The sequence below is a fragment of the Malaclemys terrapin genome, chromosome 4 (assembly GCF_027887155.1).
Source record: "Malaclemys terrapin pileata isolate rMalTer1 chromosome 4, rMalTer1.hap1, whole genome shotgun sequence".
In the NCBI taxonomy this organism is placed as follows: Eukaryota; Metazoa; Chordata; order Testudines; family Emydidae; genus Malaclemys; species Malaclemys terrapin.
In genome coordinates, this window is record NC_071508.1 from 84347481 (window position 1) to 84375097 (window position 27617).

Genomic DNA, 27617 nt, shown 5'->3' on the forward strand with positions numbered 1-27617 from the left:
ACCCTTGCTGGCAGAACAATGGAGACTGTCAGCAGAGCTATGAACTATTAATGATCCTCAGTGGCCAGCAGCAGACAGAGGAATAGAGAATGGAAAAACCCGAGGGCAAGGACAGAAAGAGACCCGGTGCTAGAAACTGCTTTTAAAAGGAAACATGCTCCTTAGCAAGTAGACCATCACCAGGAAGAGAAGATTGAGTAGGAATGTGGGGCAGTTGAGCCCTGGAACCCCTAAAAACTCTGACCAAAACCCAGGAGTGAGGACGGTACTGGAGGGAAGAGTTTGCATTCAGATGCTTGTTATTTTTGCATAGATCTGTAAAGCTATTGTGCTCTTATATGAGTAAAATGTGTATGGTTATGAAGTGCCTTTGGAAAACCAGCATGATCCTTTATTTAATTGTTATGTTCGGGGCCGTCCCTAGCCATTCTGGGGTCCTACGCAGCCCCCCGTGGGGGGTGGGGCCCCAGGCCTCCTGGGGAGTGGGGCTGGCTTGGGGGACATGGGGGAACCGCCCCCCAGCACTCACTGGCAGTGCCCCGAGTTGCTGCACTTCCCGCCACCGGTGACTACAGGCCTGACCCTGCAGCAGTCCTCAGGGGAGTGGGGGCAGGGCTGGGACAGAGCAGGGCAGGAAGGGGCTGGAGAAGGGGTGGGAAGGGACGGGGCGGTGATGGAGCAGGGCGGGGGCTTTGGGGAAGGGGTGGAGTGGGGCAGAGCAGAGGTGGGAAGAGGCAGGGCTGGGGTGCCCTATGCAGCCGCGTATGGGTAGGACGCCCTGGTCACGTTGTCCCCAAAGCATTAAACTGTAACCCAGAGCGCATGTGCAAGAGGAGCTCTGGTGAAAGGTGTGCTTAAGCTACTGGGGAAACTGGGGAAGATCCACACTGGTCTTTGGACCTAGAGCAGCTGGGTCACAGGGCTCCATATCCCAAGAGAGGATATCAGCATTGGAGTCTGTACCCTGAGAGTGTGTCTGAAGGCCAGACATAGAGACAGTCTCTGAATGCTACTTGGACCCAGCAGGGTTGGAAGCACCCAGGATCCAACAGTTGCATCCAATACTGCAGGTGATCGTCCACAAGGAGGAGCTCAGCAAGGACTCTAACACTTCACTTATTGTTTCAAGGAATTTAACAACTCTACTGGCAAGACAAAAATGGAGTCAATTTTGTATTCCAAATCTGAACTGCGGGGGGTGGGGAGTGTCATTTGATACCTTTGAAGTTCCTGAAAGAACTCTGCTTCCTAAGCTGAGGGTTGCAGCACAGTTGATGAGAGCAGGAAATCATTTGATGTCCTACATGAGATGAATGGAAGTGTCTCAGGCTAGTTCCCTGTGGTCAGGTGTACACATCACAAAAACAACTACCATAACTACCACCACTTGGACCTCTTGTTAGCAAAGGGTAAGGAAGAACCTACTGAATGGGGCATAGAGACTATTAACCCTAAAGGGAGCCCTCCAGGTCACATTTGAAGTAAACTGTTAAGCAGTAAAATAGCCAAGGGTAACCAGAGTTTTAGCTCTTCACATTTGGAGAGTATGGAGTTTACTCACTTCTCATTTAAGAAATAAAGGCTTTAGTTACCCCTATTCTCCTGTGACCACAACAACTGCTGTGTGAGTCATCTACTGGGTGGTTACATCCAGCACCAGACAAGTGGCCTGTAAAATCTGCAATAAGCAACTAGTGCTACTCCATGTGTGGACTGACTGAATACATATATTAATTATTATTATACTTACAAATTAACTGTTCTTTTTCTGATATGATTGATTATGATTTGAAAATTAAAGTTGGGAAGCAAGAGTTTACCCACTCCTTTTTTTACCACTACTGTTAAGCCACATGAGAAAATTTGTGTTGACTTTCTGTACTGTATCTGCTCCTTGGACAGGAGACTTCAATGTCCAGATCTGGCAAGCCAGAACCTGAACGCAAAGCTACTGTGTTGGATGACATAGCATAACAAACTCAACACACTGGGTTTCTCTGAGATTGCTGGTATGTACACATCCTTGCTATACTGGTCAGGGGAGCAAACCACCTTAAACCTTGCTCTTGGATGTGCTTGCAGTACAGGACTCTTGCACATTTTCCATTCCTTGCCTGCACAAAGTGATGGGGTGAAACAGGTACAGACTGTGCGTGGTCACAGCAATTGTCGAACCAATCTCGTTGCTTCAGAACTGAACTTTGCCAGCCTCGATAAAGGCCTGACCACCAACCACATCGTTATTCAGAGGCATGCAGAGAGCAAGTGCAATGCTGTCAAACACAATTACTCTAGAATTCTCATTATATAAATGATCCCAACACTTCACCAGGGCCATGGACACCCCATCATTCTGGGGGCCAAGTAACGGCTCGTAAACCATCAATGGGTATTTTAAAGACAATTTTTCCCAACATTCACTTTTGATCTGAGTCTAAGTCTGGCAAGTTTTGGCTCCTGACGGGTAACTGGGGTCACAAGGCTCCCAGCTGCCTGCACCCAGCAGGAATGGGAGGGGACCCATGTTGCTCCAGAATAGAGAACAGCGTAGTGGCTGCGTAGGGTTACCATACGTCCGGATTTTCCCGGACATGTCCGGCTTTTGGGGGCTCAAATCCCCGTCCGGGGGGAAATCCCCCAAAGCCGGGCATATCCGGGAAAATCGGGAGGGAGGGAGGGCTCGGTGGTGCTCTGCCGGGGCCTCTTTGGCTGGGGTTGGCGGTGCGGGTCCGGGTCCGGGGTCGCGGGGCCGGGGGCATGGTGCCGGGCCGGGAGCTGGGCCGGGCGCGCGGTGCCGGGCCGGGGTCCAGGAGCCGGGCGCGCGGTGCCGGGCCGGGAACCAGGGGCGCAGTGCCGGGCCGGGGGCCAGGCCGGGCCAGGAGCCGGGGTCGCAGTGCCGGTCCGGGAGCCGGGGGGGCGGGCCCGCGGGGCCGGGGAGCCGGGCCGGGGTCGCGGGGCCGGGGAGCCGGGCCGGGGTCGCGGGGCCGGGAGCCAGTGCGGGGCCCGGGAGCCGGGCCCGCGGGGCCGGTCCTGGGTTGTGGGGCCGGGGGGCCGGGAGCCGGGGTTGCGGGGCCGGGAGGTGCGCCGGGCCGCCGGGGGCCAGCACTGCTGGGCGGGCCGGGGGTGGTCGGCCGGGGGCCGGCACCCCAGGGCCCGAGCCGACCCAGGCTGGAGCCGCCGGGGGGCCAGCCTGGGCCGCGCCTCCTCCCCCCACACTCCCCCTTACCTGCTTCAGGCTTCCCGCAAAGCAGGGGAGGGGGCGGAGTTGGGGCGTGGGCGGGGCTGGGGGCGGGGCCCCTGGAGTGTCCTCCTTTTGGAGGCACAAAATATGGTAACCCTATGGCTGCGCCCCTTGTGACAGACAATCATAGGGTTGCCAACCCTCCAGGATCAGCCTGGAGTCTGCAGGAATTAAAAATTAATCTTTAATTAAAGAGTGTCATGTGATTAAATCTCCAGGAATAGTCCAACGAAAACTGGCAACCCTACAGATAAGGCTGGGGCAGAAACCCGCAGCGATTAAGGGCAGCTGGGAGAGAGGCGAGAGGAGGCTCCACCCAGCATTGTCAGGTCCGGTCGTTCGCCGCCTTGGGACCTACCTACCTGAAAGTCCCATGACTCCCGCGTGATCCTCCCCACAGCAGGACTACACTTCCCAACATGCAGTGCGCGGCACGGAGTCTCGGGGCCTCCCTCTCGAGGTGGCAAGGATAGTGCCTGATCCGTAGAACCGGGCTAGTGCCATTCGGAAATGGCGACTCAGACCCCGAATGCTGCTCTCGCAAGGCGGTGGGGAACTGCGCTGTGAACCTCGTGGCTACAGGGGCGGTGCCGAGTGATTGATTATCAGGCACCCTCCCGGGCGGGCCGAGTGGCCGGCACGATGAAGCCCCGACTCGCGTCCCGGAAGTGTTTGTGAAGAGCGGGCGATGGGCCTGGGATCCTAGCAACAGGCGAGAGGGCCGGGAGACGGCAGCTGCCGCCGCCATGGCGGGTCGGGGCTCCGGCTCCTCCGAGCACTTCGAGCGGCTGCACGAGATCTTCCGGGGGCTGCAGGCGCAGCTGCGGGGCGTCCCGGAGAGACTGCGGGGGAGCGCGGCCGGTGAGGCAGGGCGGGCGCGGCCCGTGAGGTGCCGGGGGAGGGGCGAGCGCGGGGCCGTTATTACGTTGGAGGGGAGCAGGAATTCCCCCCCCCCCGGGTCGGTGTCTAGCGCGGAGCGCGTCTCCCCGCAGCGCGGTGTCGGGATCCCCCGGAGCTGGCGGGGGTGGGGAGTTGTTCTGCGCGGGAACCGGAGCCCTTAGGTTTTGGGGCAGAGTTCTCCGGCCTTCAGGGCCGCCTCCGAAACCTCCGGCTCCTGGGCTGAAGAGTCGCTACAAGCGCTGCCGCAAGTGACCGTGGGGAGCGCAGAGCGGGGCCCTGCCAGCGGGACTCGGCTGGTCCCCACGCCCCGCTGCTTGGGGCAGTCGGGGGAGCGATTTCCAAACTCCTAATGCTGCTATTGAGCAGGGAGGGCTCCGGGGGAGCCGGAAGCGTTCAGAAGCACACAGCAGGCAGCTGCGCTTGGATTGTCCCTGGCACGCCCCGCCCCGCCTAGCCAGGACAGGCTGGGGCATCCCGCAGCGCCCAAAGCTTGAAGTGTGTCCCTTGGGTAGAGCCGCATCAAAATGTAGCCTCACAGAGTTACGACACTTGCTACAAACTGACAAGCGCTTGCAGAGGAGCAGAGATGTTTTTGAGAACTTGTATTTCTGGTTGATGCAAGTAATAAGTGTCAAATCAGCTCAAAAATCTTGTAGGTTCCAGGGACAGCGCTGTTCAACTTTCAGAACAGAAATCCTCTCACTTTGTGAAGCAGGTGGGCTAATGCTGTGGGCAGCTTAGCTCAGGGGATTGATAATGGAATATAGAGCTTTCCAACTAGCCAAAGCTAATTGGCCCTCTTATTGGCATCCTTGGAAGAGGCCAAAAACTGAATGGGACATGTAGATAGAAGTCTGACCCTTAAGATGATTTTGGCTAAATGCATGAGGCACTGATGGGGCACTGAGGGGAAGTTTGGACTGTCCCTGTAATACATATTCTATGGATAAGTGAAGATCTTCAGTCTCTGAAATTGTCAGGCCAGAACCAGTCACTAGCACTAAATTCACAAGATTATTTAAAAAAGCTATGTAGAGAGGGAATGTGTCAATGTCTGCAGAGGTCTGATATACCACTTGCTGCCTTTGAGCTAATTCTCCTGTTCTCTTCTCCTCTGCAGCTGCTGGTGGCTTTCCTGTCTTGGAGGGCACGCTCTGAGGTGTAGGTTTTCAGTAGTTCTTGCTTTGCTATATGTTACTGGTTGGTTATTGCCAGTTTTGGTAGCTTTCACCCTTGAGCATGCCTACTGTTGGGTTAACTAAGGTCCCAACCCTGTAAGCACTTATGCATGATTTTTGCCGTTGGGCAGTCCCACTGACATCACTGGAATTACTGAAATTTGTGTAAGTATTTGTATGCTTTGGGCATTTGGCTTCAAAGTCAGCACAAACAGGAGAGGCAGTGTTGCTCTATGGGGCTGCAGAGCTGCATTCTTGTGTGGAGAAAGTTTTCCTGGTATTCATTTAATGTTGTTCTAGGTAAGGGATGGGCAAACTATGGCCCGCAGGATTGCCACCCCCGTGGCAGCGCGGGGCCAGGGCAAGCAAGCAGCCTACCTGAGCCCGGCCGCGCACTGCTGCCACCCAAAGCCGCTCCAGATAAGTGGCGCCGGGCTGGAGCCCGCACCCTGAGCCCCTTCTGCACCCCAACCCCCTGCTCTGAGCCCTCACTGCACCCCTCCTGCACCCCAACACCTTGCCCTGAGCCCCCTTCCGCACTCTGCACCCCTCCTTGCACCCCTGCCCTGGGCTCCCTCCTGCACCCCAACCCCCTGCCCTGAGCCCCCTTGTACACCCCGCGCCCCTCGTCCGCCCCAGCCTCTTGCCCTGAGCCCCTTCCTGCACACCGCACCCCCTCCCACACCCTGCACTCCCTCCTGCACCCCCAACACCCTGCCCCAGCCCTACTCTCATGGCCCTGCATGCAATTTCCCCACCCAGATGCGACCCTCGGGCCAAAAAGTTTGCCCACCCCTGCTCTAGGTCTACTGGGTGAATTGCATTTCCCTTCTGAAATGTTGTTGGAATCTTGCTTAAGGATTGTTAGGTGGAAATCTAGTCAAATGAATTAATAATAAAGCAGTTTCTAGTAGTACAGCTGGCTGAGTCTTCCTGTCAATTTTTGTAGTTTTACTGCTATGTTTTCCTATTTTTAAATGATTTTCTCTTCTCTGTTGCTATGTGAGACAGCACATAATCTAGAGAAGATTCCTAAAGTGAAATACTGTGTGTAATGTTGTCAAAGGCAGAAAGTAATACTGGAAAAATAGCTTTTCCTCAAATTCTTCAGTTTTCGTAATGTTCAATGTAGCAAATACTGATAAGTAGATAAAACATTTTGTAATGGAAGTATCTCTCTAAAGGTTGATGGTGGCCCTTTAATTCATCTGGTGAATTCTGGTCATATTTGAAAAAGGGAAGTGGCCTGACAAGGGGAATGTTAGCAATATGAGTGCATCTCTTCACAGTCAGGAAGCTCCCTTACTTCGGAGAAGCCTGACACATAATTACCTCAAGTCTACTCAGCTGACTTCTTTTCCCTGCCAGAAGAGTGAATAGGGCAAATAGACCTTGTTTTATGGCATGTTAGTCATGTGACCATTGGGATTAATTATTGTAATTCTCTATACATAATATGTAACCACCAACCTTATAAAAAGCTACAGGTTGTTTATAATATAGTAGCCTATATGCTCAGTCTCTGAGAGCACAACACTCCAGTGGTCCACTGTCAAATGGCTCCCCATTGAATACTGAGTTGAATTCAAAGTCTGTCTTCTCCTCTTCAAAACTCTCCTTAAAATTGTCCTAAGAATTACCTCATCTGGGATGATGATGACCTTCCAAAATGGCTATATTCTGCTGGAACCAGCGTATTAGCAACAAGAAGAATGAAATATGTGTGTTCAGAAGAATGGATCTTTTTTGGTGAATGGACCGCAAATCTGGATCTTGCTTGATATTGAAACTGACTTAAAAACTCAGTTCCTTTTTCAACCCAGCCTTCCCACCATAACTCCACCAAGCCTTCCGTCCCACGAACCCTATAATTCATCCTTTGCTGGTTCGCTATATGGAAGAGTGAGAAATTACTCTTCACTTTATAATTTTGGGAGGCACTCTGATTCACAGTGAGGGGAGCAAAGAAAGAACCCAGCTAGAACACTATCCCACATTCAAAAGCGGAACAGAACAACAAGCAGGAAGTTGACTTAATTGTATAGCTCTATTATTTTTAAATAGTCATTTTATGAACAGTGGTGGTGAAAGTTTTTCAGTAAAATAGATCATTAAAGTTTGATGGAGAACTGAGGGTCTTGAGAAATGAGTTGCTGCTTATATGTTTAAGGATGACTTTCTGTTACAAAGAGACCTTTGTAAATGCTAAAAAATCATTGCTTAAACCAGGAAAATCCCCAAGAATGCTTTTAGAAAGAATTCGCAAGAGGTTTGGGGGGGAATTCAAGAATTTCCCCATCTAGTGTAACTGTATTGCTTTACTAGATGATTCTTCTGCTTCTAGTTAATTAGGGGCTTTGTCTTCTGAAAACTCCCCCAAAGCCTTCCTCAGAATTGGATAATATAAAACATGTTACTTTAAAGGGAATTTGGCTGCCTTTGAAACTCTTTGGGGGATAAGAATCTTACATTCTTGGGCTCTGGTGGAGGGATGCAAATCTAGAGAGCTGTTTCTCTTTATATAAACAAGATAAATTCCTTGACCAAGATGCAAAATTTTCTGTTCTATATCTATGTAAAATACTAGGGCAGTGTGGGATTTCTAAACAATATTGATCAGTTACCCTTTACTAAAAAGTAAAATGATTTTACTTATTTCCTGTTTCTTCTTAAGAGGAATTGAATCACTTTTTTAGCCCTGTTATGATCACATGGATAACATCATAGGCTCTTCCAAAGCTTTGTTCCTTCTATTGCATTAGTCTTGGCTTGATACATTCTAGTAGCAGTTTAATCCTGACTGTTCTGAATGAGACTCAGATCTATTCTGACTTTTCCATAAGGCTAGAACCATTGTAGTAATTTTTTTTTTTTTAGTAACACCTCCTACCCTTTATCACCATTTAGACCACTTTTCTTTCTCAAACTACAGTAGTAGTGATATAGTCACTTGCAATTATTTGGCTGCTTACTTAAGCTGCAGTACGCTATTACTTGGAGGCATGAAAATAGGCAAAATACAGCATTATGAATATCAGCATCAGCCTTAGGTTGATTTAGGGGTTAATGGTTTGGACACAAATTACGACACCTCTACCCCGATATAACGTGACCCGCTATAACACGAATTCGAATATAACACGGTAAAGCAGTGCTCCGTGGGGGGGCAGGGCTGCACACTCCGGCAGATCAAAGCAAGTTCGATAGAACGCGGTTTCACCTATAACGTGGTAAGATTTTTTTGGCTCCCGAGGATAGCGTTATATCAGGGTAGAGGTGTAATCAAATTCTGCTGGAGATGGCAGAGAGTAATAAAATGTTAACTACAAAGCTGTTGCTATATTTGGAAATAGTGAGTAGTTGTGTACAAGAGTAACTTCTACTTGTATGAAGAGAGAGGTTCTAATTTACACAGCAAAAACACCATAGTGTGAGATCTTGGCAGGTTTGGGATCTTGTCAGAGTTAGTCTCTTGGATATAAGCTCTGGTGCTTGGTAAATTGTACTGGTGGCTTAAGTGATGCTTTTCTTTTTGTTGGCATTAAAGTAATGCCCTAGCGTGATACCAGGAAGCACAGTGATGCTAAAAATACCTTTTTATGAGGATTATGAAACCCAGGTCCTGACTACTCATAGTCATTAACAATGTAACAACACTTCTTTCAAGAATAGAAATTTTAACCCCCAAAGTCCTGTTTGTATTCAAATTGGCTATTAACTCTGCACTTTCAATTTGCTAAACTATTCTCTGCATCTTCTCTTATGCTGTTCTGTGGTATTACTTTGGAGTGATAAACTGACCATCTTCTATTCGTGACATGATTGCATTTCGTTGTGTGTGCGCGCGCAGTGATTCTCAAAGCTTTGAAAAGGGTTTTGGAATGAGTATAATGAGGTATATTAATATTCAAGCCCTGATAAAATGCATCAGCCAAAAAGTGGAAATCTGGTTATTTAAGTGGGTGGGAATTTTCTCAAGTACTTTGGACAGTTTCTTGCATCACTTTGAAGGAACAGCAGTGCCATAGAAAATTCCATAGTTATATTTTTCTGATCTGTGCTGTTCCAGAAATACTCTGGTGGCTGAGTGAGGGTTCAGGACCAGAAGGGGGCCACAAGGGGATGGGGAGGGGGTGGCCGAGTGGGGCTGCAGAGCCACATGAGATGGCAGAGATGGTGGTGCAGGAACACATGGGGACAAGGGCAGATGTGCCTGAATGAGAGAGGCTAAGGTCAGCAAGGGTCTGCATGGGGGAGGCTCCCTAACAATTCCCCCCCCCCCCCCAAAAAAAAAACCCCAAATCCCCATTCCATACTTCTTACTTTCACCCAAGAATCCTCCACATTCACTCCCAGGCTTCTTCCCAGCAATTGCTTCCCTCTCCTTCAGCTCCTCCATTACCTCTGACTCCCCCAAGCCTTTTCACTGCTTCTGAGGGGTGTGGACAATACGTTTTTGTATTGTAGTTTAAATGAATTATTACTCGGAGTTCTGTATTAATTTGCCTAGTAAGGAATCTGTTAACATTTCCTGAATTTTTGTTGTCTGTATTGTTAGATATATTTGCTGACAGGAATTTTGAAATAAATTACCAAAATAATTGAAACTGGTGTGATTATATTGTTGTTTTGACAAAATATTTCAAATTTTGCACATTTTTTTAGTCTTTTGATGTGGAATTTTTAATTTTTGGTGCAGCATTCCCTCATGAATAGAAAATATATATTTTTATACAGCTTCTTATTCCCTTAGTACTGCAGTGAGGAGTCTATTATAGCACCACAAGGTAAGGACCATTATGTTAGCACTGATAGCTAGTGTCATGGCCCATACTGTTAGAGTAACTGCCTTTTTGTATCATTTGAGAACATAATTTTTCCTTGTTAGCTGACAGCTTGAGCCAGTGTCAAAAGCTACTTGCAATTAAAATATTATGGTCTAATTTCCCTTTGGGCTGAAAGGGAAACAGAAGTCGGACAAGTAACGAAATTAAAAGGAGCTATTTTAAAGACTTCGATATTTTCTCAAACTTCTACCTACTGAAAGTTCTTTAGGGAACCAGAGTTGCGGGACTTCATAACAGAAAATTGACCTTGTAATAGAGCTCTTGTTGCTATTGGAACTATGGAGAGACTGTAGTCTCTTCATAATACTGCACTTGAAGTAGATGAGTTATGTCAATATTAACATGTGGTTTTTTTCCTTATCTTAAGTTGATTTTGTTTGAAGTCAGGACAAACTTGCACTGGATTCTAGGATAGAGAAACAATAGTTTTTATCAGAATTCTTGCAAACATGACTGCCCTTTCCCTTTACTGTGCTCTAAACCAGTTCTGTGGCCTTCTCAAGCTCTTTCTGCAAGCTTATAAAAAACATACACTATTGCTTTCTTGTAGCATCAAGGGATTATGCTTACACAATACCATTCCCAATGATCTTTGCAGTATGAGGGTGCGATGGGCTCTGCAGGTAAAAGCATCTAGCAAATGCTATGTGTATCTGTTCAGGCTCGTTTAAAACAAAACACAACACATTGACTTCAAAAGCCCAGACACTCATTACAGGGACTCAGTAGCAAGTGGGCAATCCACATTAAAACTGAAACATACATAGCTCATCGGGGTGACATGGATTATCAGTTTAGCTAAGGGAGATGTGCATTCAGGCATTATTTCAGTATTATTGTCTGAGTTCTTGACAGCACCTCTTACTGGAAGGATTCTAGATCACCTATAGACACATGAATTTCTTCACCTACTGCTGAAGTCAGTAGCTGTCCAACAAAGTAAGAGAAGGATGCTGTATCCAGTAGAGACTTCATTCTACCTTCTTAAGTTTTCCCTGCAATTACATAAATGGAATTTTACTCCTGAGGGCATTCTGCACCAAAACATGAAATTCTGCACACAAAACTTTAAAATTCTACAAGTTTTCTGCACGTTTTATTTGTCAATAATAAAGGCTTCAACATGGCAGTGGGGGAGCACGGGCCACTGGCTGCATGAAGGAGGAAGATCACCCTGCATCTCTCCCACCCCCCACCCCCAGGACGTGGAATCAGCAGTGAGGTTGCACCTGACCCTGACACAGCATAAGGTCTGGGCCTGCCCCAAAAACACACTGGGGCCATGCCCCTCTGCGCCAGGTGCACCAGGTGTGGGGCAGGTAGGCTCAACCAGGCAGGATCCAAGTGTGGGGAGATCCAGGTGTGGGGTGAGGGGATTCTGTGTGGGACAATCTGGGTGCGGGCAGCTCAGTGGGGGGGTCTAGGTGTGGGGGGATCTGGATGCACAGAGACCCGTGGGGGCAGAGTTCCAGGTGTAGGGGGAATGGGACTCCGCAGGGGCTTCCAAGTAAAGGTTGTTGGGGTTTGGTGGGGTGGGGGTCTGGGTGCAGCTAGTTGGCATTCAGTGGCATGGTAGTCTGGATGTGGGGGCTCAGGGTGGTGCAGAAGTGGGGGTTTGGAAGTAGGGGTCTGGGTGTGTGTGGGGGAGGCTCCAGATGCAGGGGTTGAGGTTCAGTGCAGTGGGGTTCAGGTATGGAAGAGTAGGGGGGTACTGGATGTACCGGGTGAGGCTTGCTAGGTATGGGAAGTCTGGATGCAGAGGGGTTGGGTGAACGGGAGAGCAGCTCCCTGTACAGTGACCCCTCCCCCCATAGCTGAGGAGTGATGGGGGCGGGAAGCAGGGGAGGATGCTGAGTTTCCTGCAGCTGGGGGAGATTTCTGGGTCTGGGCCTGACACAACCGCAACCCCCTCCTTGCAGGGGAAGAGGAAGTCCCATCCTCTCCTGCCTCCAGCCCAGCTGGGACTAGCAGCTGATCCTGGCTCAGGGTAGGAGCCACTGGCTGTAGTGTCCTCAGCCCTGCAGTGATTTACCTGTCCACCAGCTGCTCTGGATGCCTGAAACATTGTACCTGGGCTGCTAGGGAGTGGTGCGTGTCTGCTCTTGCAGCTTCCCTGTCAGTCATTTTTCTGTGGGGAAGCAAAGAAATCTGCTGGGAACTTGAATTCTGCACATGTGTAGTGGTGCAGAATTCCCCCAGGGCTAGAATTTGGCCAGGACATTGGGATTAACATCTACTCAACTTACAGAACTTTAAATACCAAGATAAGCAATTGTTTATGAGAGACATACCAACATAGGTCTTTATCACCTTCCTGAGTTAAGCACCTTTTTCAGCGTAGTCCTGGGAATGGATGTTTGTGGCGTCTCAGAAATCAGCAATATTTTGGTCTTCCAAAACTAGCAGCCAGTGTTGCTTTGTGTGTTCACTTCTTGATCACAATGTGGTGGGTTTTAAGTTCTCTGGCCCTTTATAAGAATTTTCCGGTGGTCCCCATTTTAGGCTGAACTTTGGCCTGCTGTGTACTGTTAGTCAGCCTCTTCCTGTTAACTCAGTCTTCTGTATGATGTTCCCATGCTATGCTGGCTTGAGATCTGTTTTAATTTCCTTGTAGCATATTTGATGTGGTTCCATTTCTTTTCCAGAAGAGAAGAAGAAACTAATACGAGAATTTGATGAGAAACAATGGGAGGCAAATGAAACGGTAAGGATGTGGCTGAAATTGTGACATTGGGGAGAAGCCCAAATCTGACGTCAGCCATACACTTTTATTTCCCTTTCTCCTTAGAAATGGTTTATTCAGGTCCTTGTGCTTCAATCGTGATGGGGGTTAGTGCGGAGGGCACATCCTCTACCTGTTTTGGAGAATGGAACCATATTTATCTAGACTGTCAAGCCTGTAGTTTTCACTAGCATTAAACTAAAATGCCACCTCACTATTACCAAGCAAAACAGAATGCTGGAGGTGCAATCACAATTCTTAGGATTCTTGGTCTTGCAGGGGGACTCCCAAGAGATAAGCAGCGAATTCCTGCTTTACATTCTCTTCTGTTGCAGTTCTGCATCCTAGAATCATTTGAACATGGCAGTCTAATCCCTTCTTCTTCCTGGGTTTGTGCGATTGTCAACATGTTATGGATCCTGAGCATTCTAATCCTGTTCTGCCAGAAACCTATAATGGGCAGAGCATTAAAAATCAAGATGACTCTGTATATTCATACTTATGGGTTTTGTGCTGGCTTATGGCACCCAACGGTAGAACCCTCTCCAAGTAGTGCTTGTTAAAATGTGTGTGTACCCCTTTCTACGCCTGCTCTGAGCATTTCTGAAGGCTAGGCCAGAGATTCTCACACCGATTTATTTTTTTGGTGGCCTCAGAGTGCGGTGAGGTGGAGTGGTCTACCTCCGACTTGAGTGAGGGACCACTATCCTCCCCCTGGTGGGTAGAGTCAAACCCGCCCCACCCACTTCACCGGAAGTAACGGGACAGGGCAGGAAGTATAAAGGGAGGGCACTGCTCAGTTTGGGCTGCACCAGGGAAGGAGGTATACATCTCTCCTAGGGAGAAGAGCCTTCTGCAGGACTGTGGATCAGCAGCTAAGCAGACCAGCGCCATACTACCTGAAGAGACAGAGGACCCTGAGGAGTGGCTGAAATCAGAAAGTGTCAGGCACAACGGCGTGATTTGTAGGCGGATGTGGTGGAATCAGATCCAAGGATTGTCCAGATATCAAATCTTTCTCAGACGGGACATTGCCTTTCCATTCATAAGAAGGATGATTGAAGCATTCCTGTGGTGGAGCCCAATAAGGCCATAGAATCCAGGACTGCCAGTAGCTGGGATCTGGAAACATAACCATAAGAGAAGCAAATGAGTGCGGGAACCCAGGCTGAGAAGGCATGAGCAAATCAAGTCTCTTAATTCTTCTCTCTCTAAATGATGATCAGACCTTGGATCCGCTATGGACCTTATAGGAGACAACAATGGACCTAGAGGCTGGTGAGAAATAAAAGATGAGAAAAATCTGTGTGGCGACCTTGTAGAAGTCTTAGGAGGAGGTATGGATTGATTTGGAGAGACACTAATCATCTGTGTTCTTTTCTTTAACTGAGAAGAGGAATCCAACTGCAGAACTTGTAAAGCCTATTTGTCAATTATCCATAACTCGGATTCGTGGAATGCTCCGAATGGGGAAGGTGCACATCAGCCACCACAGAAAAAATTGTCTTTGGATCCAAGGGCAGTCCCGGAACAGGAGCAGAGGAAGGAGCCAGTCCCACCAACGTGGAGAGTACCTGATCCAGAGAAATTCTCAGATCCATGCCTCTGATGTTCAGTCAGAACTAGAGCTGATTTAAGTTTAAGGGTTGGAACCACCGAAGCCAATGTCAGACTTGGACTGCTCCAGTAGGCGTGATGCATGGGATCTGGCACCGCTAAGAATGGCTGTCTTCTCCCTTGCCTTCATTTTTGGAACTAATATAGCCGCTACGGTGGCTCTAGGTTCCTTGGAAGGCAGCTGACCTTTTCCCACCAAGAGTGCCTTCAAAGTCTTGATGGTTTTAATAGATAAATCCAGAGCTGATCCCAAAATCCTGGAACCTGTACACAGTTTTGGGTTGCTGGAGGAGCTGAACCGGTTTTAGATTTCTGATCTGACAACCATCTGGAACCAGAAGGTTTACCACCAAGAGCTTCTTTAAGCAGTAGTAGCTGTAGTCTACTTCACTTTATGCACTCTGGACATGAAAGCTTGGCAAACAGAATATCCGGAAGGAGAGCAGCCTTCCCCCAGACCCTTCAGATACCTAAGATGGTCGTCCACCTGTGACCCAAAAACATCTTCGTGTTAGTTAAAAGAGGGATACAGAGGGGTTACAGGAGTCTCTGAATTCTGGTATGTAGATTCTAGTTCACCAAAGAATCTTGTGTGAGGTCTCAAATGAAAGCCAGTGTCACTGGTCATCAATATCACTCTGAAATGTATGTGCGTGTACTGTGCAAGGAGTTATGCATCTGTTCCAGAAAACTATGTTCTTAAGCATTTAAGGTAAAAGCAGGTCACCAAAAGGTGACATGCCTTAGACTGGTTTCTCCAGACAGGAGGCAAGATATATGCATCTCTTTCAGGATGTAAATTAAACATTGTGAGCTAACACAATGGATGTCCATTTACATCTGAAGTCAAATCTTAACAAAGAGATGTGAAGTAAACAGGAAAGGACCACACAGACATAAACAAGCCACAGGGAATTATCCTGTCTGTGGGGAAAGATAACAAACTTTGGATGTAGTTCTAGAAGGCAAGAAAACACTCAGGTATCCTGCACCTAGGAATAAGTAAATGGATGGCTTGTCTGCAGTCATGAAAGTGGGGTCTCAGCCAGCCTTGGCTGAAAACACTACAGAACATTTTGGGTGAAATAAACTTCTTTAACCTGTTAGGTAAGTTTAATCTTTAGAAAGCATGTTATGATTTTGTTTTGTATGTAATCATTTGTTTCCAATATCCTTTCTTACTATCACTTATTCTTGTTTTCATTTAAATATACCTAAGTGCTGTGATGTTAAGCGAGGTGCTTGTCCTGAGTTGAAACTTACAAGCTGATGTGTACTGCTGTTTGGTAACAGAACCTGGTAATTCTGAGTGTGCAGTGGGTAAGGGGCAGGGAGTGCTGTAAGAACTCGTGGGAGTTGGGGTGGGTTGGTATATACCTATCACTACCTACACAGAGAGAGCAAAGACTGTGGAGGCTTGGAAGGTAGTGCTTGTGCTACCAGAGCTATTGACTTCAGGGAGCTGATCCACAGAAAGCACAGACAAGACTCCTTTGCTCTAAGGAAACATTTCTCAAATGTGGTCACATGTGCCCCCAGAGGCTTTTCCTGCAGTCATGACAGCCTCCTGGGCAGAGATGGGGGAGGGGACAAAGCAGTGGGGCTAAGGGGGTGGGCTTAACGCCCCTTCAGCCTTGGGGCTCTAGCAACAGGCTTGGTGCTTCAGCTGTGGGGCTCCAGGCTCTTGGCTTCCACCCCGTGGGGTGGCGGGGCTCCAGTTTTCAGCCTCCCCCCCACCCCCAGCCATAGGGCTCTAGCTCTGGGCTTTAGCTGGACCGGTCTTACTGGACACCATGGTGGTCAAGAGGCAAGGAGCAGGGTGAGCCTGGGGTGTGACACTGCAGAAGGGAGCTCGGGCAATGTAGGGGAGCAGAGGGGGTGATGGGGAGCCTGGGGTGTAGGTGAGGACTGGAGGAGGCAACAGGGGCTAGGCGCACCAAAATACAACTGTACATTATTTTTTTTGAGTCTGCAAAAAAAAAAAAAAAAAAAACCCAAAACAACAAATACATTTCCAAATCATTGTAATTTGTGTGTGCATATTTATTTGTTTTTCCTAAAGTTAATTAAGTATTTTAGGAAAATTTGTCAGACTGGCCACAAGCAAGAGTTGGTGACCGCACTCTGAGGCCACCAAAATTTTTGTTGTGAAAACCCCAGCTCTAAGGGGAGGTAGCGGTGCGGTGCCTTACAAGACTGGGTACTCCAGGGTGCATCACACTGTCTCCAGGAAGATAGTTGGGCACCAGCACACCTCTTAAATCTTGACTTTTGCTTTTTCTTCGGTTTGGCTATTACAGGGAACTGAATCTCACCAACTATACTAAACTATCTAAATTTACTACTATACTAAAAATTACACTTAATTCTTTACATTGTTATCTGGCACTACAGTGGAGAAAACCCTGGATCCAAGATGGATTGGAGTGGTTCACTTCTGTCTGGCACAATAGCTGGCAGGAACTGAAGTGGTAGAGGGTGCTGTGCCCCTTATATAGCCTCGCCCTGAGAACGTTTGGAAATGCTGAGGAGGGGGTAGAAGAGGGTGCATGTGCACTCTTAATGGGCACTGCTTGGAGAAGATTCTACTATTAGGTAGCACCAGGTGGCACAATACCCATAAGTGTGAATATGCAGAGCCGTTCAAAGAAGAACATTGCGATACAGGATTATTGGGGCAACGGAAGAGGTAAACAACGCAAAAATGTCTTTACACCTAAAAAACCCCCAAACAAATAACATTATAGGCTTAACATTTCTGCTCCATAATTATGTAATGGTTACCTTTTAAAATTTTATTTCTTTGAGTATACACGTATGTCCCGGTACTCTTCCCTGGTTCTTCCCATGGGAACACATACATGTTTTAAATTTCACTTACTGTAGCATATAGCTTTGCAGACATGGTGGTTAGTTACACTGGTGAAATAGCTTGCTGTACTAGATATATGGATTGCATATTTCATTCACATTAGCCTTGATGTGCATTGTCCATCACAGGACAATCCAGAAGTTTCTTTTTGACCCTGTATATTTTGTGATAATATATCATTTGGGTTTTTGTAGTTTTTAAGAACCATGTTTGTTTGAACCTCTGAAACATGACACAGTAGATTTGAAAATCAAACTACTAGAAGAAGTGGTGGATTTGTCATCTCTTGATATCTTCACATCAAGACTGGAGGATTTTCTGGATGATATGCTTTAACCAGACACAAGTTATTGGGCTCAATTTTGGGTAACAGGATGAAATGGCATGTGATATACAAGAGGTCAGACAAGATGATCTAATGGTCCTTTCTGGCCTTAAACTATGAATCTCTAATAATTGCCTTTCTTTCCTGATCCATCAAAGGATTATTATAGAGATCCATAAATCTGTATGCTCCCACTCGGCTCAGAATAGAACTGGACACTTTTTTATGAAGCATTTTGTTTGACCAGAAATGAAATTTTTGTTGACTTTTTTGATTTGCCCAACATTCCAGAAAATTTCTGGTTGAGGCCTTCCCCCTCTTTAAAAAAAAAAAAAAAAAAAAAAAAAAAAAAACTTTTCGGAACTGCCAGCAAACTGAAAAATCAGTTATTCACCCAGGTTTAGTCACACATCCTATTTAGAGATGTTACTGAACCCCTCAGAGTTCAGATCAGGAAGTTTGGTTGATGGCCTATCCGCTTGTGTAGATGTGATTGGAAACCTAACCTAAACCTGACACCAACCTAAAACTGTTTAAATAATGTGAAAAAGGACAAAATACAACTATCAAAATGTTATATAGAAAATCAACCTTATAATTTTGGCTTTAGTCTCTTTCATTGAATCATTCCCCAATCCATGTCTTATACCAGAGTACACATGTATACCAGTGTCTTAGTAGTCTCTTGTTCTTATTGGGATGGTGAGTAACAATACCAATCAAATTATGGAAGGTACTGATGACACGATACTGACAAGTATGACCTTTTTCAAAATATTTTCACCTCAAAAAATGAAATCATAAACTTGAGATCTTAATTCAGAGAATATCTGATACTGTTACAAAACTGTTGGGACTTACCTTGTTAACTTTTGGACTCTTTTGAACCCTGTGCTGTGGGTTGGACAAAATGTGGCCTGTGGAATCATGTAATCTGGTTGTCCCATATGTTTATGTGAAGGTGTGACTTGTGGAGACTCCTGGCCTGGTATGCAGCACTCCATCTTGAGCCAAGCAGCTGCTGGGACCTGTAGATTTGTGTGCTGCTACACCTCTGTAATAGATGAGGGCAACTACAATGTTCTCCCTCACAAAATAGGTTCACCCCTTGGACTCCTGTCAAGTTTCAAGTACAGCTTGGGGTTGGGCATAGTTTGAATACCCTTCTATATTAGTAGAATGAATGTGGTACTTTTATAACTACTTTTTCTCTTCAAAGCTGCGGGAGATGGAAGAAGAACTGAAATATGCCCCAGTGTCCTTCCGCAACCAAATGATGAACAGAATCCGGACCTACAAGAGAGATCTTGCCATGTTCCAGAGAGAGATTAAAAGCACAGATTTGGGGTTGGGCCCTGGAAGTCGGGGGGACACAAAATACGGAATCTATTCCATGGAAAATGAGCAGAGTGTGAGTGTCAAATAGATATTAACTATATTTTAAAACTCTATTGTGACACAAAGTGACTTCAGATGTAGCTAGCTGTGCTAGCTAGTGTTTCTATCTTACCCTCCTTAGTTTCTGAGCGCATGTTACCTGGCTGTAAACCTACTCTGGATAATAGGGAATATTTCGCATGAGAGGAAAATTGTACCTGCAACTTTTTTTTAAAAAAAGGCATGTGTCAACTTGGTAAGAATGAAAGAATAAACTCAAAATAACAAACTTGCTTTTTAAGAGATGCTCAAATAGCATTTGGCTCAATATTTTTTTAAAAACCTAAAAATAGATTTTCATTAAACATACTAAAATACCTTCTTTAAACATTCCTTACAGCACAGTTAGTAGTAGTGCAGGAAAAAAATTAAATGACCAATTTCATTTCACTGTCAAAGGTGAGTGAAGTATATATTTAAATGCACCATGTAGGATCAATGGTAAAGCTAGTTTTAAAATAATTCTGTTAAATAATCCAGGTACATGTAAGAAGCCATCTATTTAAGTAGCAAATTGATCAGGCCATTCAAAACTTTTAAGTACCAGATTTGTTAGTTTTATTTCTTGCACTGTAGACAGTTAAGGCAAAGTATGACTGAATTATAGAGACTGAAATCACCTCCAGTCTTAAAGCTCTGAGGCACATTGATCTGTGTGGGAAGTTTGTGGTGCTGTCCATCCTGCACCTGTCCTGTGGCTGGATTACTTTAGTTTTCGGGATATCTTTCACCAGATCTAAAACTACAGAAGCCAGGAAACTTTGAAGACTGAGGTGCTATCCTTGATTTGTCTGGATATTGCAGCATGATGCATTTGTTGCCTCCCTTACAATACCTTAGTACAGGATGGTAGATGTAAAGCCTTTTTCAAAGTTTAGGAAAATATTCTATTCTGAGGGCCAGTTCTGATCCAAGGTCAGTGAGCCTCTCTCATTCTGTGACTTGGGTTACTTATTTGCATGAAAAGAGGATTTTAGTGGCCCAGGCATTCCATCTGCTGCTGCTTGTTCCCATGAAATCCTCTGATTGTGTGACCTCATAAAAATCTCCACAGCAACCAATTGTGAATGCAGCAGATGAAGGAATGACTTAAGGTAGGGATAAAAGGAGCAGATAAAAACAAAGATCCTATTTTTAAGTAAGTATCCCTTAGTGGCAGAGGGAAGTGAGATTAAAGGAAGGAAAATATGACAGATTTATTTCTAACCAGAATGTTTTAAAACCTTTCCCATATCGCATCTGTAGCTCTAAGATTAACCCTTCAGTTGACTCCCTTTTCATGTCCTTGCTAGGTTTAAGATGATCCTTTTAACCCTATTTTGAATGTAGTTTCGTTGTGTGTGTGTGTGTGTGTGTGTGTGTGTGTGAACTACCCCAGACCTCTATCTATTTAACTACAGCTTGTTTCTTCTTGGCTTCCTAGAGTAGATATTTATTTGTCCCCTAAAATCATGCAAGTGATAGGGCACAGGAAATCTTATTTCTTGTTTCCAAAAGAGGTTTTCTAAAGAGAATACATTTGCTATCCTTGAGTTGCTCTGCTGGAGTACCTTTACTCTAGTGGTTCCCAAACTTTTCAGCATCACGCCCCCTTTTTAATTTTTGAGAAACCCTCAGCCCCCTCCCCCCCCACCTCTCCTTTACCATCATCCAACCCCCCCCCCGATCCTTGTCCCCTGACCGCCCCCTCCTGGGACCCCACCTCCTGTTCAACCCCCCTCCCTGCTCCCTGTCTCCTGACTGCCCCGACCTCTCTCCACACCCCCTGACAAGCCCCCCGGATTCCCACACCTATCCAACCCCCGTCCGCTCCCTGTCTCCTGACTATCCCCGCCAGAACCTCTGCCCCATCCAACTGCTCCCTGTCCCCTGACTGCCCCCCAGGACCTCCTGCCCCTTATCAAACCCCCACTTCCTGCCCCCTTACCAGGCTGCTCAGAGCAGCAGGACTGGCTTATTGGAAAGTCTGGGAGGTGGGCGGGCGCAAACCATGCTGCCTGCATGGAGGTGTAACTACAAGGGAGGTGGGACTGGAGGGGAGGGGCCAGGGGCTAGCCTCCCTGGCCGGGAATTCAAGGGCCAGGCAGCCTCGCGCCCCCCCTTGGAATTTCTTCACACACCCCCGGTTTGGGAACCAATGCTTTAGTCCCAGTTTTTGCATTTACTGGAGATAGATTTCTTTGTAACGTTCTAGTTTGTGGTAATATGCAACAAGCCTATATTACAACAGATACAGATGGTAGTGAAGAAGAGTCCTGAATTCTCTGCTCTAGTCCCAGTCTACTGATTTTGAGGGAATGGGGGACAACTGAGTTTAAGATGGGAAAATCAAATGAACCGAAATATGGAACAGCATCTCTTGCTCCATATTTCAGCCTCTAGCAGTGACTTACTTGCATTTTATGGTTGTGGTTAAGGATGTAAAGGAAATCTCTTTAAATCTGTTTTTTGGCTCTTATAACTTTGTAGTGAGTTTGTCCTCTTTCCTCCTCCTTTTCCTGTAGTTTGTTATATTTAACTCTAGCTTCCTCCCTATTCTGTAGAAATGTTGCAGATAAATCTCTAATCTATAGTAAAGACTAATATTACGTAATACAGAGTTGACCTACTATATATTTTCAAACATTGATTTGTCTGCTTCTATTAACCTAAAAGGACGTTGTCACCATTATAGACACATGGTCTATAAAGCGATGCATCTCAATTCTAGAATCCATCAGAAGCCAGTATGTTTCTGCTCCCCTGTTTAATAGCTAAACAGTAAAACCTATTTTTTAGACTCATTTGCAGTCGCAGAGGGGCTTGCTTCTCCAGGGGACAGAGAGCCTGAACCGAGCCACTCAGAGCATTGACCGTTCACACCGGATCGCTGCAGAGACGGATCAGATAGGTACAGAGATAATCGAGGAACTTGGGGACCAGCGAGAGCAATTGGAACGCACCAAAAGCAGAGTGAGTGTAAAAGCTCTTGGCACTGTAACATAACAGCCTGGCATTAATCTATTGGGAATGGTAGCATCTATGGAGATCTGGGTGCTCCCATCAGATGTTTACTTCCTGGGTATGAAAGCTGCGATATGGACATCTGGGAAGAAGGAGGAGTTATCAGGGTGGAGGACGGTAGACTGGTGACAAATAAAAAATTGCCCCCATTTGTTCAGCCTAGCAGCCCATAAATTTCCATCATAAAAAGCCTTTGTTACGAGGAATAAACTGTGAAGTGGAATTTGAGTTTGGTTTTGAGTCCTGTGCTAGTGACTGCATCCTGTTTAAACATTAGTCATTTTGTCACCCTGACAGTGTGATGCAAATGGAAGAGGCTAAATCCATTTTTTCAATGACTTAATATGTGGATGAAATGGGCTAAATTACCCAATAGGTCTCTTCCAGCTCCCTGGGGCTAAGGCAGGAACTAGCCCAACAACTAATAATGTAAACTATTAATAGTGGTTTTAAACTATGTAAACTTGACCTAAAAGTCAGACTTTAAACACTGAAGCCTAATCCTAACCCTGACCGAACCAAAGTGCAGTTCTACTCTGATCCAGTCATTGTGTCCAGGATCTCTGTATCAAATTTGCTCACTTAACAAGCGAAGATGTGTTCTTACCTCTAGTTCTGCAAACTAAGCTCACTTTCTTTTTGTATATGTGCCCTTAACTGTTTTTAAATGGACTTGTGGACTCTCCCAGAGCTGTGAGCAAGGGATATTTGCATCCATTTATAAAAAAGGTGCCCAAAGTGGGGACTCTTGGCAGGCAGAATGGTACAGATCTGCCATCACAAATCCTTTTTTACATAGGATCTAATAGGAGTCATCATTGTTTTATGTGAAATGAGTGAATTCCACTCATGGGGGAAAAATAACAGGTGCTAGTGTTGGCATCAACGAGCTGGAATCACAGCTTGTTTGCTTTATGATCTGTAAACCCTGATTTCTGTGAAAGCACTAGGTGTAAGGAGTATGGTTTTGAAAGCCTGGGCATAAATAGATCCATTTACTAAGGGTGCTTGTGAATGTAAATGGAGGGCAAGTGGCATGCACTTCTAAAGTGGCTCTGAGGCAATGTCTACATTATGGACCTTATAGCAGCTGCGCCAATGTAAGGTCTCCTGTGTAGCTGCTCTATGCTGGCAGGAGAGAGCTTGCCTGCTGGCATAATTAAACCACCCCCAATGAGCGGCAGGAGATGCTCTCCTGCCACTGTAGTGCTATCACCACCGGCACTTTTGTCTGTGAAACTTACGTCAGTCAGGGGTGTGGTTTTTTTTCCACACCCCTGACTGATAGAAGTGCTAGTGTAGACAAACCCTAGTTTGACTCAATAAGGACAACTGGTCTGATTTCCCTCACAACCCATCTCCACCCACCCACACACCTTGAACTTCTGAAACAGGGCTGACAATTTTATACTGAAAGCTGTAATGACCACCTGTTATGAGTCTCAGGTTTGCACCTGAATTGTTTATAATGTGATAGCTTTTAAAAATCTAACCCTAATTTGTTTTGCTTGTTTCTTACTAGGTGATTTAGAAACTGCTTGTTGACTGAATAGTGTAAAGGCTGTAATAGATGTTAACTTTCAACTAATAGATTAGTTAATCCCCTTTTCTGCCCATGTATTAAATCTTTCTATAACCTTATTTGTTTTCGCACTACCATTCCCAAAATTGTAGCTGCCTCATTTCACTAATGCTTTGTTTATTTTTAATAATATGGAAGAGGGAGTAAGCTCCCCCCATGACCCTGTTAGATAGCATCTGACAACATGATACATTGCTGCTCATTACTAGATGGTCCCCTTTAAAAAAATAAAAATCCTTCAGTTTTCAGTGGTGGTGTACAATTGGAACACCACCATTGAAAATATCAGACAACTTACCAAAATCAGTATTTTAGACAAATCCTACTATTGCTTTTCTCTCCTCCTGGAGAGGGCATTGACTACACTTGAGACATCCCTGGCTTGAGTAATCACAAGTGAACCTTGACAGGCAACCTACTGTATAATGTAGCTGTTCCTCACCTGAGATCCATCTTCTAGGTGATGCTTAGAGCAACAATGCTGTGTCTGAGCATTAAGATTACAGGAAGGTTCTTCTTGAACCCAGATCTTTTGTTTGCTTAATTCATTGTACCCTCAACCAACTGCTGGCAGACTGTGGGTCAGAGTACAGGGTTTGGCTCTGTGCCTCATATTTCACTTCAGAATAAGTGGAAACTAATGTTTTTTTCTTTGTAGTTAGTGAACACAAGCGAAAACCTAAGCAAAACTCGTAAGATCCTGCGTTCCATGTCGAAAAGGTGAGTAGTGTGATGAATTCACTTTATCTTTTAAAACTTTAAAGCAATGCTAGCCTCCACTAATAACCAATCCCAGACAATTATGCCTTTCTTCTAAATCTCAAAGTAGGATGCAACCAGAAAACTACTTACTGTGCAGGAATTGTCATCTAGTACCCAAAGACAGTCACCTCTGATAGAATGGTGCAGCAATTTTACAGCACACAGCAAAGGAAATTTAAAATACTATAACAGCTGGAGGATTTTAGGTAAACCGAATGTAACTGAAATTTGCCTAAATAAATGAGCTATAGTCTCTCTCTCCTTTCTAAGTTGTGGAATCTTTCAATACCTGCTCATGGAGGAATATTAGAGAGACAAGGTGGGGGAGGTAATCTTTCATTAGACCAATTTCTGTTGGCAAGAGACAAGCTTTGGAGCTATGACGAGCTCCTTCAGGTCTGGGAAAGGTACTCAGTGTCACAGTTAAATGCAAAGTGGAAATTAAGGTGCCTTACTTTCACTACCTATTTTTCTTTTTCCTTTAGAATAGTTAAACTTGAGTTCCTGAGTGGCACTCTATTGTTCATTTAATAGGCTTCTTAGTCTTAAAATCTTTTCCCCTATAGTCTTCCCTATTCCATTAATCTTCTTTCAACACCTTGTGAGATAAAGGAACAAGCTGACAGCTATTCATGGGCAATGTGCACCATACATTTATAGAATGGGCCCTGTTCTATCCCCTGCTAACACATTGTTTGCTTTTGATAGCTTAAAAAGGCTGCTCACTAAGCAGAAGCAAACAACAATGGATGCTTAGTTCTTGAGTATCAATTCATAGTGTTACCTTGCACTTACATGGTGCCTAACTACTTAAGTTTATTGGCTCTTCTTGAATCCTTGTGACTTACATTATTTTTAATATCTTGGCACCAGTCTGTGCTGTTCACCTTCTATTCTAGAGCAGAACACCAGTGTTAAGTGGCATCCTCAGTACATTCCATTAACTTTCTTTGATGTTGAAATTGACCAGTTTTCTTAAGAAACTAACTTTTTTACCAAACCTTGTGGAGATCCAAACAGCCTACTGATTTGGTTTTAGGCTGGAGGGTGGCTTTTTGGGGGGGCTGAAGTTGTCTCATGAACATAAAAGGGAAAGAGTCAACTTTTTAACCTGCTTCTGAATTAGCTTGCCACTAGTAATTCTTCTAAAGAGTACAATGTGGTTACCCTCTGATGCAGTGGGAGTTCTTGATGACCTGCTTTAGTCATCTCTGTAAACTGAACTTTAGTGACAATAACAAATGAATATTTTGGGGAAAGCATAGGTAGAGGAGGGAGTGTATGCTGTAGTTCAAAAGGGAATTGTTGGGCAACTTTAGGGCCTTCTGTTATACAAGTCAGCCTAGCTTATCACAATGGTCCCCTCTAGCCTTGGAATCTATAGATATTATCCACTTAAATGCAAGACTGCCAAAATGGTCTTTGATTAAAAGATATTAGAGGATACTCTTGTAAAATGGGTTGCTGTTCAGAGGCCAAACACTGAGTAGTAGTAGTGGCTTCTGCAGTTTCAAATAAATGCACAATAATGTGGTCTTGGCATTAAGTCCTACGTGGGGATCTTTACTCCCAAGAAATAACAGACTTGAGTGAACATGGGCTAGTCTTGTCTATCTTACAGTGAGAAATAAAAAGTTAGATAAATATCCACAAGCTGGGGTGGAGAAGGGGCAAAGAGAATGCTGCAGTACTGTAAGTAGTGAAATAGAAGTCCCAGAGAACTGTTGGAGAACACTGCTTAATCCCTTCTTCCTACTTAGAGTACTTCTGTTGTGGAGAATTATTCACATAGTTCTCAAAGTTTAATGACAAGACGTAAATGTCAGCTGTTACTTTATCTCAAAAGAAAGCTTGTTGGCTGCTTAAGTTTCAGTGGTAAGCTCTAAGCTGGAGTACTTATTTAAAGAATGTTTTTAAAGCAGACTGGAGCATATGTAGTAGGACAGTCCTACATATTTCTCAAGAGCCCTAGCCATCATGATCCTAAACTCCCTTTTCTTTTTCTAGAGTTATGACTAACAAGTTGCTGCTGTCTGTCATCATCATCCTGGAACTAGCCATCCTAGGAGGTGTGGTCTACTACAAGTTCTTCCGGAAGAGCTGAGATTGCACAGCCCAGAGTGGTGTTCCCCTTTGTTTCTCAAGGATTATGCATGGACATAGCTGAGAAACTGGGTGGCAGTAGCGCCAGAAGTGGATGAGATATCTAGTCCAGTTGAAAGTCCTCTGGTTGAGCTGTCAGGTACTGACTCTAGAAAGACATGGCGGTTAAAGAAAACAAAGACTAAGACTGAAGTAATGGTAATAGACAGTAATAAGTATTTTATTACTTGACTAAATGAATAAAACGTATACATCATACAGTAGTTATTGGTCAAATGGAAAAAAACCTAGTCTCTTTAAAAAAAAGTAACACTCCAAGTGTTTGACATGGCCATTAATCTAGCCACTCAAGTGCCTCAGCAGAGCCCTGGAATGCTCAATGTGAAGTGTCTTCCATCATCTGGGAGTCCTAAATCCTCACTTGCTCCTCACTGTCTGATTCATCTGGTGAATTAGGTGTTGGGAGTTCATCAAAAACAGTGTGTGCTCCTTCTCTTGTGTGCCCAAAGCATGTTGCTAGCACATCTACTGCAAGATTGGCTGTAGCATTCACTTCCTCCTGAGAGGCTCCAAGCAATGGGTTTACTTCAACCAGGTCCACAGCTGAAAGCAATCCTAAGAAAAAAGTAACAGCCCATCAAACAGCAGGAACAGAAGTCCAGTAAGATACATCCAGAACCAGGGCAGCTTGAATCCTACTAGTCACCAAGTAGCTCAAGGCTCGTATCCCCAACCTTGCACTTTAAAACATCCTGGGGAAAGGTAAGCCCATCCCACAGTGCTGTCTGTGGCTCTTGCTCAAAGGCTGCTTTGGGCTAGCAGATGTGAATACTGAACCTGTTTGGTTCTTCAAACAGGGAGGCCCCTGGGGCCTCACATGTTACTGGAGGCAGTACTATTCTACATTGACCAGCAACTGTACCACCTCCACCTTTCCCAAGCATCAGTACAGTGATTATACAGCACTGAAACAAACAGTGAGAACTGTCTAGAAGTAGAGGTACTGCACGTCTCTGGCTGTAGACTTA

General features: G+C 45.5%; 3 protein-coding genes across 5 annotated transcripts in view; 1 reads left to right on the plus strand and 2 right to left on the minus strand.

Annotated features, from left to right (window-relative positions):
- The window catches only part of LOC128835722 (retinol dehydrogenase 12-like), a 19721-nt gene extending 15732 nt beyond the window's left edge, over positions 1 to 3989 (minus strand). The window contains exon 1 of one of the 2 annotated variants that reach the window (XM_054025321.1): positions 3604 to 3989. In XM_054025321.1, coding sequence (XP_053881296.1) covers positions 3604 to 3989 — 386 coding nt within the window. Of the gene's footprint in view, positions 1 to 3226; positions 3280 to 3603 lie in introns of those variants that run through there. The other variant, XM_054025324.1, reaches the window with a different exon arrangement.
- VTI1B (vesicle transport through interaction with t-SNAREs 1B) lies at positions 3988 to 26852 on the plus strand. Its single transcript, XM_054025329.1, has 6 exons — positions 3988 to 4102; positions 12812 to 12870; positions 18922 to 19113; positions 21918 to 22091; positions 24383 to 24444; positions 26494 to 26852. The coding sequence occupies exons 1-6, from the start codon at positions 3988 to 3990 to the stop codon at positions 26588 to 26590; spliced, it is 699 nt and encodes a 232-aa protein (XP_053881304.1). The 3' UTR covers positions 26591 to 26852.
- The window catches only part of ARG2 (arginase 2), a 42881-nt gene continuing 42046 nt past the window's right edge, over positions 26783 to 27617 (minus strand). For both annotated transcript variants that reach the window (XM_054025326.1, XM_054025325.1), the window contains one exon: positions 26783 to 27204. In XM_054025326.1, coding sequence (XP_053881301.1) covers positions 26999 to 27204 — 206 coding nt within the window. In that variant the 3' untranslated portion in view covers positions 26783 to 26998. The remainder of the gene's footprint in view (positions 27205 to 27617) is intronic.

Coding starts and splice junctions, on each gene's coding strand:
- VTI1B (XM_054025329.1), top strand. CDS start 3,988: ATGGCGGGTCGGGGCTCCGGCTCCTCCGAGCACTTCGAGCGGCTGCAC. Junction 12,871..18,921: donor AATGGGAGGCAAATGAAACG/GTAAGGATGTGG, acceptor TTCTCTTCAAAG/CTGCGGGAGATGGAAGAAGA. Junction 24,445..26,493: donor CTGCGTTCCATGTCGAAAAG/GTGAGTAGTGTG, acceptor TTCTTTTTCTAG/AGTTATGACTAACAAGTTGC.